Genomic DNA, 13,311 nt, shown 5'->3' on the forward strand with positions numbered 1-13,311 from the left:
CTTTGCAGCCATGAAAGAAGCAGTGACCTTGGAGCAACACTTAGCAATCGTCACTTGGCTAAATCTCTTGACTTCTCTGACACTCCGTCTGCTTCTGTGCAAAGTGAGGATAATAACATACATCTTCTAGGGTTGTTGAGATTTCAAAGTCCCAATGCGTGGGAGTCACTTTCATTCTTACCTTTTCCAATGTCAGAGATTCCAACTCACGAAAAGGTGTCTCTCTTTCTTGCCCTGCAAACAGAGCATGACGACTGTGGCAGCGGGCAGCACAACTGCGATGAGAACGCCATCTGCACCAACACCGTCCAGGGGCACAGCTGCACCTGCAAACCGGGCTACGTGGGCAACGGCACCATCTGCAGAGGTAGGCTGGCTGCTCTAGGGGCGAGGCTGCCTGTGAGCTGCCCCCCTGCCCGGGTTATTGGTGCTCCTATCACAGGTCCTTCATGCTTTTCTGGTGACTGACCCGGGCCAGGCTTCCTGTCTCTGGTGGGGTCAGCAGGCAAGGACACTGTGCATCAGAGAAGAATAAAAATGCTCTGAGTCTGACTTTGGGGTAGAAGGAAGAAGATGTGCTTGTGGGTCAGGGCATGGTCCCATGTCTAGATGGCCGCCTTCAGCTTTGTCTGTTGGCTTGTGTTTGGTTTTTTATTTTTTTTCATTTATATATATTAGTTGGAGGCTAATTACTTTACAATATTTTAGTGGCTTTTGCCATACATTGATATGAATCAGCCATGGATTTATGTGTGTTCCCCATCCCGATCCCCCCTCCCGCCTCCCTCCCCATCCCATCCCTCTGGGTCATCTTAGTGCACCAGCCCTGAGCACTTGTCTCATGCATCCAACCTGGGCTGGCGATCTGCTTCACACTTGATAATATACATGTTTCAATGCTATTCTCTCAGATCATCCCACCCTCGCCTTCTCCCAGAGTCCAAAAGTCTGTTCTATACATCTGTGTCTCTTTTTCTGTCTTGCATATAGGGTTATCATTACCATCTTTCTAAATTCCATATATATACAGTAGTATACAGTATTGGTGTTTTACTTTCTGGCTTACTTCACTCTGTCTAATGGGCTCCAGTTTCATCCATCTCATTAGAACTGTGATGGATGTGCTGGTGGCTGAGGGGGGCATCTGTTCTCTGAAAGCCCTGCTCAGACAGCAAGAGGACCCCACTCATGGCCACTCTCTAGGTATCTGCTGGGATATGATGCTAAAAGTTTCAGCCCCTCTCTGTGTTTGAAACAATTTAGAGGCCAGTGCTCTGGCTTTTGTCAGCATTCAGGATAAATTCCCATTACTCCTCCCATCTAATGGGAACAGAACAGTCCCTGACTCCTCTCAGCTTTTCTCTCTTGTCTCCGCTGAACTCGCTCTGCGCGAGCGCCTTATTCTGCGCCCTTCCCGCACATGCCAGCCACATTCCTGTCTGGGGCTGTGTGCGTGGGCTCCCCAACCCTGCCTCCATGTTCATTTCCTTCAGGCCTCTACTCAAGTCTCTGCCATCCTCAGAGACTTAATCTGATTGCTCTGTCAGAAGGAGACCCCTAGGACTTCTCAGTCCTGTGCCCTCCTTTATTTGTCTTAACTAACCCAGCCTCTCAGAACATTATGCATCGGTGTGTTTGTATTTCTGTATTATCTGTCTCCTCATAAGCTCTGTGAGAGAGACCATTTGGTCATGTCTCTCTGCTCTTTCCCATCCACTACAATGGTACCTGGCACCTGTAAGCGTCAGCGATCACTCACTGACTGAGTCAGCCAAAGAGGAAACAGATGTCACACTGAAAAAGAGGCAAGATCTATATTAAAAAAAAACAAAACAAAACAGGAAATAACCCTTTGAGTTAGGTATTATTAGTCTCCCCATTTTAGAGGTCACCATATTGAGACACAGAACGGTTAAGTTACTTACTCAAGGACGCACAGCACTCTAGCAGTATTCTTCTGCAGAGATGACATACTGATGATGAGAAATAATATACAGTGACTAAGTCACCATATTCATGCATTAGATTAGAGGAGAATCTTATAATATTGATTGTATTCTGTCTCAGTGAGGTTGGGGTAAACAGCCTCATGCATGACTGAGAGGTAAATGGGTGAAAGTTTTTAATGGCAGTTTGATAAAATCGATCTACTTTTAAAGTAAATCTGAAGGGTCTTAGAGAGATTCTCTTGATTCCATTGACTTTACTTCTTGAAATATGTTCCAAGTATATGCTTTTGAGGGAGAAAAAAATGCATGTACAGGGATATGTTTGCTACATTATTTGTATTCACTGAAAACCAAAAACATCCCAAGTGTCTGGCAGTAGTGGAATGATTTAATTTATTTGGAGTATTGTTTCATGGAATAGAATACAGTGGTTTGAAGTTCTGAGCATATGTATGCACACACATGTGCACATGCATATACACACCCATACTAAAATAAATACTTTTGAGAGAAAAAAAGAAAAAGACATATAACCAAGTTACAGAACAGTATATATAGTATCATCACTTGGCTAATTTATATAAATATCTATACATGTATTTATGTAAATGCAGTGACATGGCAAGCATGCAGACTCTTCACCTTATTAACCATGGGGATGGGTGAAAAAGGACATTCACTCATTGCTATGAATTCAGTATTGTTTGTGTCTCCTCTAGTGGGCATTTATATATGTAATATTTGTGGTTTTAAAAAAGCTCCATGAGGCAAATAAAGAAAAAACCTAGTGCTCAGTTTTTAAAAGAAGACTTGAATATATTTCTAAAACAAAACAAAAAAGGAACGTAAACATTAATATAATTCCACGGAATATCAAGCCCCTGCTGGTGCATGTGATCTACTGCTGTAAATCTGAGGAGCAATGCAGGGAACTGATCTTAATGCATTTTGTTCAGAATGATCTTACTTCATAAAATGATAGTGGTTGCACCAGGTGAGTGAGCTTGTTTGCCAGTCCCTCTCTTGCCATATGTGCTAGGTTGTAGCTTCATCTTTTGTGGACTTTGAAAGTCCCCACTGCAAAAAATATGAGTTCAAATAATATTTCTGATGTCCACAGACTCTGAAAATACATCTTCCCCCAAAATTATAAATAATGATAATAATTTTCTTAACATAATTTTCCTGGTCAGTCATGTTAACCTCAGTAAAATCTGGAGAATCTTGGATTTCATCAGTGTTGTGTGGGGAGGCATTGCAGTGGAGATGAAAAATTTGACCAAGGACTTGGTGAGTTGGGGTTTAGACCTGATTTCCTTACTGGTGGGTTGTCACTTCTGTATTTTTATGTACTACAACTGGGTCAATATCACCTTCAACATTTATCCAGTAGTGTTATTGTGAAGAATTATTAAAGGGATATACATCACTGTTTTAAGCTATCAAATGCTATGAAAGTGAAGACAATATTATTGGTGGTACAATGATGAAGGACAAGGAAGAGGCAGTCCATGAGTTGGCTTGAATCTCAGCCTTGTGACTGAGGTACCCAACTGTGTGTCTGTTTCAAGGCATACATTTTGTCGTTGAGTTTTCCACTTGTAACTGAATCATTTATAGAGGGAGTTGGACCAGGAGAATCAGACAGCTTGAACTAATTTTTTTTTTTCTTTAATGTTTAAAGCTTTGCTAGACATGATGTTGTTCATGGAATTGGCTACATCTGGGTAGAAGTGAACACTGCTAACACTTCTGTTAACAGGCAGAACACAAGGCGACAGTTTCTTGAACAATGCTAATTAGTACAAATCCTCTCAGATGGGCTCTCCTGGTGACTGATGCCCATGTAAGGAGCTTTGGTTTGTTTTGTTTTTCTCACGGAGATGGAAAAATACTCTCCCAGCTTCAACAACAGTCATTAAGTAAGTGCAAGGCACCTTGTGGGTGTGTTCACATATGTCATCTCATCTAATTCCCACCATAACTCTGGGAGGTTGGCGGCATTGTCCTTTTTCAGGGGTAAATCTTGAATAAGTCATAGCTGAGTCTGATGAAACCTAGTGGTTATGACTGCTTTTCGTTTCTGTCCTCCCCCGACCTTCCCTTCCTCTTTCTTTTTCTTTCCATTTGTCTTCCTTTTCTTTCTCTCTCCCCTGCATCTCCCTCTTCCTCTCTGGCTGTTGATCATTTAACACACACACTCTCACCTTCTCTCTCTTCCTCTCTCTCTTCAACTAGAAACTCTGATTGCACTGTCTCTTCCCCCCTTTATTCTACAATACATATTATAAAGTTCACATTCTTGATAAACAGGCAAAAGAATTTAAGCTATGCAGCATCTGTTGTTGAATATTTTGGCATTTGAGGTTAAATGGAAAAAGTACTTGCAAACTGTTGCAGATCAGATTTATATAAGCAGACGTAAAGGTTGGGGTTGTCTGTGGAAGAGTATTTATCTGCTTCCACCCTCCCGCTTTAACCTAGAACTGAAGGTAGCTTTAAGCAGGCAGCTGTTGATAAATTGCTGATAGTTTAAGCCCTCTCTCTTGTCTGTCATTAGGGCTGGATAAGATGTGATGATGCTTGAAAACATTCTTGTCTTAATGACTGATAATATTGACACTGGTTTCATAAACATACAGTGAGTGTGAATTCTGTGTCTGGAGTGTAGCTTGCAGCACGAAAGGAGCAAGAGGCAAATAAAACAAGGTCCAGAGAGAGTCTGCCGTTCAGTTTGGGAAGGGGATTTGAGCAAATGCTTCCAAGCCAGTTGAACAATTTACAAAGTGGCACTGTCTCGTGTGGAAGAGGCTTATAAAGAATCGCTCAAAATACAGAGCCATGTGGAAGACATATTATGTGTTAGTTAGGACTCCTCTGACTGCAGATCAAAGAAATCTCCTGGCGGGACTGGCTTGTAATTTGCAGAACTCGGGGTAAGATGAGTGTGGGATCCTTGTTTAAAAAAGTAGGAAAAATCTGCTTTTTAAAGGCGTGAAACCATAGAGCTTTTGCCTCTCTTCTGGGGTCTCTTTCTCCACCTATCTTGATGTTTTTATTTCCTATTTAATGTCACTCCTTTGGCCGTGGCGATACTCCTAGGGTGAATGCAGACCACCCCCTACACACACACTTGTACATGCGCCTGACCCACTGACTTCAGGGCTCCCATGTGCCCTGACTGAGGTGCTGTGACCTGGCTGGGCAGGGTCCCTCGAGCCCACTGACCCAATCCACAGCAGATGGGCAGCCCAGGGGACTGCAGTCTCCCCACTGGCTCCCTGGATCACTGAGGACTGCGCCTGCACGCCGCCTGCTGGGGGTTGGGGGTGGCACGACCATGCTCCACCTGGAAACACCCAGAGCCTGCATATCCAAACCCCACCTCCCCGTGTCTGTGCACAGGACCCTGCTGGAGACACAGGGTGGCCAGTGGTCACTGCTTTCAGGGACTGCGGAACAGAGAGCTGAGAACTCATCCTGGAGAGGGAGGAAAAAGTGGGAGTTGTGTTGGGCAGTCCCGAAGTGTGGTCCTCTGTCCCGTTGAACCTCACCTAGAAAGCTTAAATTCAAGGATGAAATTATGAAGAACTTGAAGATGGTGACCACAGAACATGAATTCTCAGCTGCTTCTGATTTGGGGGTTCTGTGCAACTGTGCTGGTTCCATGCTTTGTGAAGTAACACCTGTCTATCAGCATTAGTGAGCCTTCTAGGCGGGTCATAGAACCTGAAGCAAACTGGCACTGGGACCCAGGGTCAGCTGTCCAGGAGCTGGGCTGCTGTGGGAACTCGCCCCTTCTGTCTCCTTGCCGCTGCTTTGTGGGTTGGCTTCATACCCTCATTGCAGTCTGGCTTCCGGTTTGTCCATGTCGCTGAGAGTCAGATCCTCTGTTTTGTAGGTTCAAAACATTGGCTGTATCAGCATACCTGAGATGGTTAATCTCTCGGGGATCAATATATTAATTTATTATGATAACTGTCAGGGTTTGAGAGCCTACAAATGACACCCTTGTTTTCCCCCAGCCGCATTGAGAATCAGTTAGGAGGCAGATGAAGAGATCAAGCCAGTGGAGACCAGAATGTTAATATGAATATTGGTAAAGATGATGCCAGAGAACATGACTTATGTATGTGACAATCATATTCATAATACTGAACACCCAAATTAGGTCAATTTATGCAGCCAATCACAATTGAACCAGGGCACCTCATGGAGGATCTCTACTAAGGCTTCCTATGCAGTTTAGGGCAGGAAGCACCCCAGAAAGGGTTTATCCAGTGGGTGTCCTGACTCCTAGAGCAACAGGGAGGCGAGAACTAGGCTGAACATGTCCAGTTCCTGTCTCCACTCATCAACAATTGGGGGGAAATGAGAAGAAGGAGCAAGAGGCCAAAGGGAAATAACTCCTGGGGAATCAGATAAATGGAAAAGAAGCACCTCCCTCCTCCACCCCCCCAATCCACCAAGAATTTCTATTAAGACGTGGCAAAATGTTTGTGTTTCTAGTTTCACCTTTATTAAATGAAAGATAGGCAGGGAGCCACTTCTCAAAATTCAAAATTGTTTAAGTGAAAAATCAGAGCCAGTGGGTTAAGTGGGAATTTTATTGACTCATCTTCTTAGTATCCGTTCATCTTCCACAACCATCTCCATGGTTGTGTCTTTCCAGAGTCAGTTCCAAAGCTAGTGTGATGTCCTTGCTCAAAACCCACCAGCATTTCAGGAAACAGGGACTGGTGTCACACTCCTGGTGTCCCCACAGTGTCCTCTGTTTTCTGGAGAAGTAGATTAATTAGCCACCCGTTGCCCAGTGTTTATTTTCGAACCATGCAAGGGGCTGTTTAAGTACTTTATATTTTGTGGCAATGTGGTTTTGTTTTCCCTAGTCTTCTAAGTCCAAGAAGCCCATCTTCGTCTCAGTCTGGATGAGCACCCCTCTTCTGTCCTCCAAAGAAACCCTTTAAACACTACTGCAGTCTTTATTATAATCTGCTGCACTTGCCTGTTGACTCATCTCTTGATTTGGAGGTCATGGCTGTGCATCTCTGTTTAACCAGCATTTAGCACAGAGCTAAGCATGTTATACTGCTCAAGAGTTTCTTGATGAATAAACACATGAAGATGCATTTCTATTGGAACATTCACTTGTTTGTCTAGAAGATTTTACAAGGAAGTGAAAGTCCATCTGGGACACAGAGGTACCTCGCTTCTAGAGCCTTACCCCAAGCTTGAGGAAATCATTGCTCCCACAGGTAGACGTGCAAACTGACTTTAATGTTGAGTCTGATAGCTCATGGATCACTGACTTTCAAAGAAAATCTTTGCAATAAAATTCAATTCACTGTAGAAGTTCCTGAAACATAGGTGAATTCTTCAGGCACTTCAGAATGTCATGGTACTCCAAACTCATTTCTTATGAGCATGCTTGCATTGAGGTGCATGTGCAGAGGGGCTGCTTCTAAAATTTCTGTTTGAGGGGATGCTGGATCAATTGTACAAGATGGATACACAGTCGGGAGCAGAAGGCCAGGGAAGTTTTGATATGGACAGAAAGGTTAGTATGACCCCTCATGCTAAAGATGTAAATGAGATCCCGAATTAATAAATAATAGATGTATCTCACATGCACAAAGATGCTTTCAGAGACTTGAAGGCAACATGAAAGGAAAGGAGAGGGAAAATAAAAGGAAAATTATTTTAATAACATATCACTGACGATAATAAAAATTGGTCAACTGCTAGGCTGTGAATCAGATAAGTGATATTCAAAGATTTTGAAGGAAAGTAGCAAGGGGACTAGGAAAGCCTTTGGCAAAAGTACTTAGAGTACTCTAGAGAGAGTTTTGAAATGTGGTTAACAGAATGAGGAAAAATTCAGGAAGATCTCAGTCTAGAGGTCTGCCTTCAGATGTGCAGACAAAATGTTGGCAAGAATGGTGCAAGGCAAGATTGAATGATTTTGTGGGATAGTTTGACCCATTTAGACCCAAGGCTATTTGTGAAAACATATTCATATTGATAAATTGATGAGGGTTGTGAGTATATTTCTGAGTTCTTTGGAGTAAAGCCTAACCTCTTCAGCAAGGCACTCAAGACCCTATGACAGCTTGGCTGCCTCTGAATATTCCAAGCCTCATCTCTTAAAATATCATCTTCCCCCATTTCCTCACCAGTCATGCTTGTGAGTTAACTAACCTTACCCCTAACAGAACAGCCAGATGACCTTATGCCCCTCTCCTCTCCTTGGGATCATTTATTATCCTGGAGTGAATCTGTTCCTCCTCCTTTTATTCCAGTTGACATCCTGTTCATACTTGTTAGGCCAGCTCAAGACCTTGTGCTTCCTGGGTGCTCAGTAATTAGGTAATGATGCAGAATGAGTCTTGGCCAGTTCATCTGACACAAATCAACTCTGCTCTTGTAGCTTGATGTATTAATTACCACTAAATCTAGACCACCAGTGAGAAAATCAAAGGAAAATTAAAATTTTAAAGCCAGTGCTTGTGCAATATCTGTTTCAATGTTTTAGAAAATCATCAACGGACCTGCTACTTAAGTTCAAAGACATTGTCTGTTGTACATAGAAAATTCATTTATTCTGTTTTATGTTTCATTCCTACAGATACTGAATGCCCCATAAATACTGAACGTCCTGTGGATACTGAATATAATTATACGAGAAATGATTAAGTCTTTTAGCCTGTTTTGAGAGATACTAAGCTGCTGCTTCTTTTTTTAATATTTTCATTTATTTTTTTCCATCTATTTCAACAACTTTTTTTTCTGTTTAGATTTGACCGCTTTCTAGACTCATTCACTTATTTACTCTGCAGTTCCGAAGTGGGCTATGTTTAGAGCTGGAGGGCATGTAACATGCTGGAGAGCCAAGGTAATAGGGAACCATGACAGGTTACCAAGCATACAGCTCTGCCCTTCATGTTCTGAGAAATTTCTATTTCCATAGCCACCCGCCCATCGCAGTGCGTCACGTGCTTTTGGAGGGGGCATTGCCTTTTCATACTGTGTCCTGGCTTTATGTGAGCAATGGAAAACGTTCAGGAGACTCAGATTAGTATTCCACTGTGTGGCCCCAAACAGCATGGCATCCTTTTCTTTGCTGCTCATTTAACTTTCAACTATAGATAAACTTGAGATCACTTTGTTCTATAAAATGAAGTTCTTTTTTTTTTATTCTGAGTGCATGTTGGAGGTTTAGAGGGTTTAGAGTGTCACCATTGTCCTCTCCCTTCCTGCAGTTTCTTATTTATTTATTTATTTATTTTTTCATTTATTTTTATTAGTTGGAGGCTAATTACTTTACAATATTGTAGCGGTTTTTGTTATACATTGACATGAATCAGCCATGGATTTACATGTGTTCCCCATCCCGATCCTCCCTCCCACCTCCCTCTCTACCCAATCCTTCTGGGTCTTCCCAATGCACCAGGCCTGAGCACTTGTCTCGTGCATCCAACCTGGGCTGGTGATCTGTTTCACTAGAGATAATATACATGTTTCGATGCTGTTCTCTCGAAACATCGCACCCTCACCTTCTCCCACAGAGTCCAAAAGTCTGTTCTGTACATCTGTGTCTCTTTTTCTGTTTTGCATATAGGGTTATCATTACCATCTTTCTAAATTCCATATATATGTGTTAGTATGCTCTAATGTTCTTTATCTTTCTGGCTTACTTCACTCTGTATAGTGGGCTCCAGTTTCATCCATCTCGTTAGAACTGATTCAAATGAATTCTTTTTAATGGCTGAGTAATATTCCATGGTATATATGTACCACAGCTTCCTTACCCATTCGTCTGCTAATGGGCATCTAGGTTGCCTTCCTGAAGTTTCAAATCAGTGGAAAATAGATGCGGGTCAGCGAGGGAATCAGAGTGCGGCCTGTATCTTGGGCTCCCTGGGGTCGTCAGGCCCCCGTTTCGGGGTCACCCTCTCCTGCTCTGTCATTGTAGGGGAGGAGCTGGAAGAGAGGAAGCAGAGTCCTGAGAGCACAGAGCTGGGCAGTTCTGGGATCTTACTGTGCCTGAGTGTAGGAGACCTGAGGAAAGAGGACTTGCATTGTGCTGGGGACACGGTCTTAGGGGCACACATCATCCAGTCTTCATCACACTTGCCAGGTAGACACTTCTCCTCATAAAGGAAAACAGCTGTTACTTGGGTATGGAGACGCAGAACCTGATAACAGTCATTCCGCTGCCTGAGGGCTGGAGAAGAAAGCATGACAAAGACTCTCTCACCTCCACTGTTCCACCTCCAGAAAAGCGAACCTATTTTGGATGCATTCATATGATTCCTAATAAAAGTAGATTGATAATAACAGTTGCATGGGTATTGTGGTATCACTACTGCAGTGTTAAGCAGCACTAAAATAACTTCAGCCTTATTTGTAAAGTCACTGTCATGAACATTCTTACCAAGGACTGTTACTCAGTTTAGATCTGTATGTATGTATTACAGTCCTTAAGGGGAGCAGGAAGAGTACTTTATAATACTGATTTAATTCTAAAAGAGAGGGGAGAGTCTCTAGGCCCACGAATGTATTATTATGCTTAAAATTTCAATAATGCTTACTATAAAAGATGAGACTGGAGCTTGAAAATAGAACTGATTGTATAGTTTAAGCCATCAAGAGGCATTATGTTCATCAGCTTGATAAAGAAAGGCAGAAAGACACAGAAGCTGTATTGCAGTCTTGAAATGAGCAACGGTGCATTAAGAAGACAGGTACAAAAGGGAAGTTTGTGTGGTGCAAGGGGCAAAATACTGGTTGTGTTATTTTGACTTAACAAGGAAGAACTTGATGTAGTCTTTTCATATCCTCTGCCCTCAAGTGCATTTTTTCCTGGGCAAAAAAGAGTCTTCTGGATGCACTTAAAGCACTTTCCATCACTTAACCAAAGTCAGTGCTTACCGTTTAAAGTTTGCAGTCCAGTAGACATAACCGCATCCCTAGGGGCATAAGGGATACATGTTAAACTAGCTTGTATCTCAGAGGGGGTGGAAATCTAACACTTAGACAAGTGTTGATTCTTTTGAGTGCATTTTGAGTTTGCACTTTGGTGAGTTAAATAGATGCGTCTTATCCATAATTGTCACATACTAAATGACTCATGAGATTAGTAGACACATATAAATATATATCAGTCGATTTTATTTTAAAACAGGCTACTGAACATTGACTTTCTGGTGAAAAATCAAGATAAGACTGTCTTTCTTTCCTAAGGAACAATTCTCAATGGACCAGGAGACCCTTCAGGCAACATTATGGAAAGATGCCACAGTTGATCTGTAGGCTGTCTGCTCAGTGATGATCTGTTTAGGGGAGCAGTTATTTGCAAAATACCTAAAGTATTTCACAACTGGTACTTTTATAGGTGACACCAGCTATACTTGACATACCCATCTCAGCCCAGAATATATGCAAAGTGCATTTACCTTTTGTAGAGCTGAAAAAATCTAGTACCTGGATGGATGCCGTATTTTAAGGCAAGATTGGTATGCATAGATCTGATTCTTCTTAATGACTATTGCATTATGAAAGCTAAGCAGTCATGAGCCTAGAACAGGTTCTAATGCTTGGTCTGCTTGGCCCGGAAACTTCTTAATGTTACTTTAGAGGTTTACCTTGATTCAGATCTTTTTATATATATATATATATATATATATATTACTGAAGTATAGATGACTTACAGTATTTCAGGTATACAGGAAAGTGATTCAATTAAAATATATGCATATATTATTTTCCAGTATAGGTTATTACAAGTTATTGACTGTTATTCCCTGTGCCATATAGCAAACCTTTGTTGCTTGTTGCATATCTCTGTTTGAGTTAGAAATATAGCATTCTATTCATACTAAGTCAAACAAGTAGAATAAAAATGTCATAAATTTTTAGTTAGGCAAAAATTCATAAGTTTTCTAAAATATGTGTTATATATATTGTTTATATTTATGCATACAAAAACTTTTCTACTATGCTTCATAAAAGCTTAAGAAAGAACATCAGAAAAAAAAGAATAGATGGAGAAATTGGAAAGCAAATTAAATGAAATGGGAGCATTGAATATGAAATAGAAAAAGTGAAGCAAACTAGATAAAAGTAAAAGATCATTATATAGTCCAGTTGTTTTTAAGCATGACTGCTCATTAGAAACATCCTGAGCCCTGGAGAAAAGAAAGCAATACCTGGGCATTTGTATTCTTCAAAAAATTTCAAGATAGTTCTGATATGCATCTGGATTTTATTTATTTATTTCTTTTTCATTAATTTTTATTAGTTGGAGGCTAATTACTTTACAATATTGTAGTGCATCTAGATTTTAAAAAGTGATTACAGGTTTTTCTATTAAATCATAGTTTTGGTGATATAGCATTCTATTATTCTCTTGTTGATCAATTATGATCAGTTCAGTTCATTCAGTCATGTCTGACTCTTTGAGACCCCATGGACTGCAGCATGCCAGGCTTCCCTGGCCATCACCAACTCCTGGAGCTTACTCAAACTCATATCCATTGAGTCCGTGATGCCATCAACCATCTCATCCTCTGTCATCTCCTTCTCCTTCCGCCTTCAATCTTTCCCAGCATCAGGATCTTTTCCAATGAGCCAGTTCTTCACATCAGGTGGCCAAAGTATTGGAGTTTCAGCTTCAGCATCAGTCCTTCCAATGAATATTCAGGACTGATTTCCTTTAGGATGGACTGGTTGTATATCCTTGCTGTGCAAGGGACTCTCAAGAGTCATCTCCAATACCACAGTTCAAAAGCATCAATCATGAAGCAATGATATTAAGTAATAGCTACATAATCACATTGTGAAAGATGTTTACTAGTTTTCAAAATCAATAGCTAGATAAAAAATAAAAGATAATTAGAATTGCAGGCCTTAATGGGAATATAATTAACTTAAAAATAAAAGATAATTATATACGATTTGGGAGGTCAAGCAGAGTGCTGTGGTAAATGGAAGTGCATATGCATGTGTTTTCATCCACCCAGCCAGTCTATGTCTTTTGGTTGGTTCATTTAATCCTTTCCATTTAAGGTAAATATTAATATGCATGATCCTGTTAACATTTTCTTGTTTGGATTTATTTTCTTAGGTCTTTTCTTCTCTTGTGTTTCCTTCCTAGAGAAGTTCCTTTAGCATTTGTTTTAAAGCTGGTTTTGTGGTACTGAGTTTCCTCAGCTTTTGCTTGTTTGGAAAACTTTTGATGTCTTCATTAGATCTGAAGGAGAGTCTTTCTGAGCAGAGTATTCTTGGTTGTAAGTTCTTCCCTTTCATCTCTTGAAATATATCATGCTATTGCCTTCTGGCTTGTAGAGATTCTGTTGAGAAA

The 13,311-nt window shown here is 41.1% G+C and overlaps 1 protein-coding gene across 2 annotated transcripts in view; it reads left to right on the forward strand.

Annotated features, from left to right (window-relative positions):
- The window catches only part of NELL1 (neural EGFL like 1), a 1,025,511-nt gene that overhangs the window by 641,390 nt on the left and 370,810 nt on the right, over positions 1-13,311 (forward strand). For both annotated transcript variants that reach the window (XM_061158429.1, XM_061158435.1), the window contains exon 14: positions 245-367. In XM_061158429.1, the coding sequence (XP_061014412.1) occupies positions 245-367 (123 nt within the window). The remainder of the gene's footprint in view (positions 1-244; positions 368-13,311) is intronic.

This window comes from Dama dama, chromosome 2 (assembly GCF_033118175.1).
Source record: "Dama dama isolate Ldn47 chromosome 2, ASM3311817v1, whole genome shotgun sequence".
Taxonomy (NCBI): Eukaryota; Metazoa; Chordata; class Mammalia; order Artiodactyla; family Cervidae; genus Dama; species Dama dama.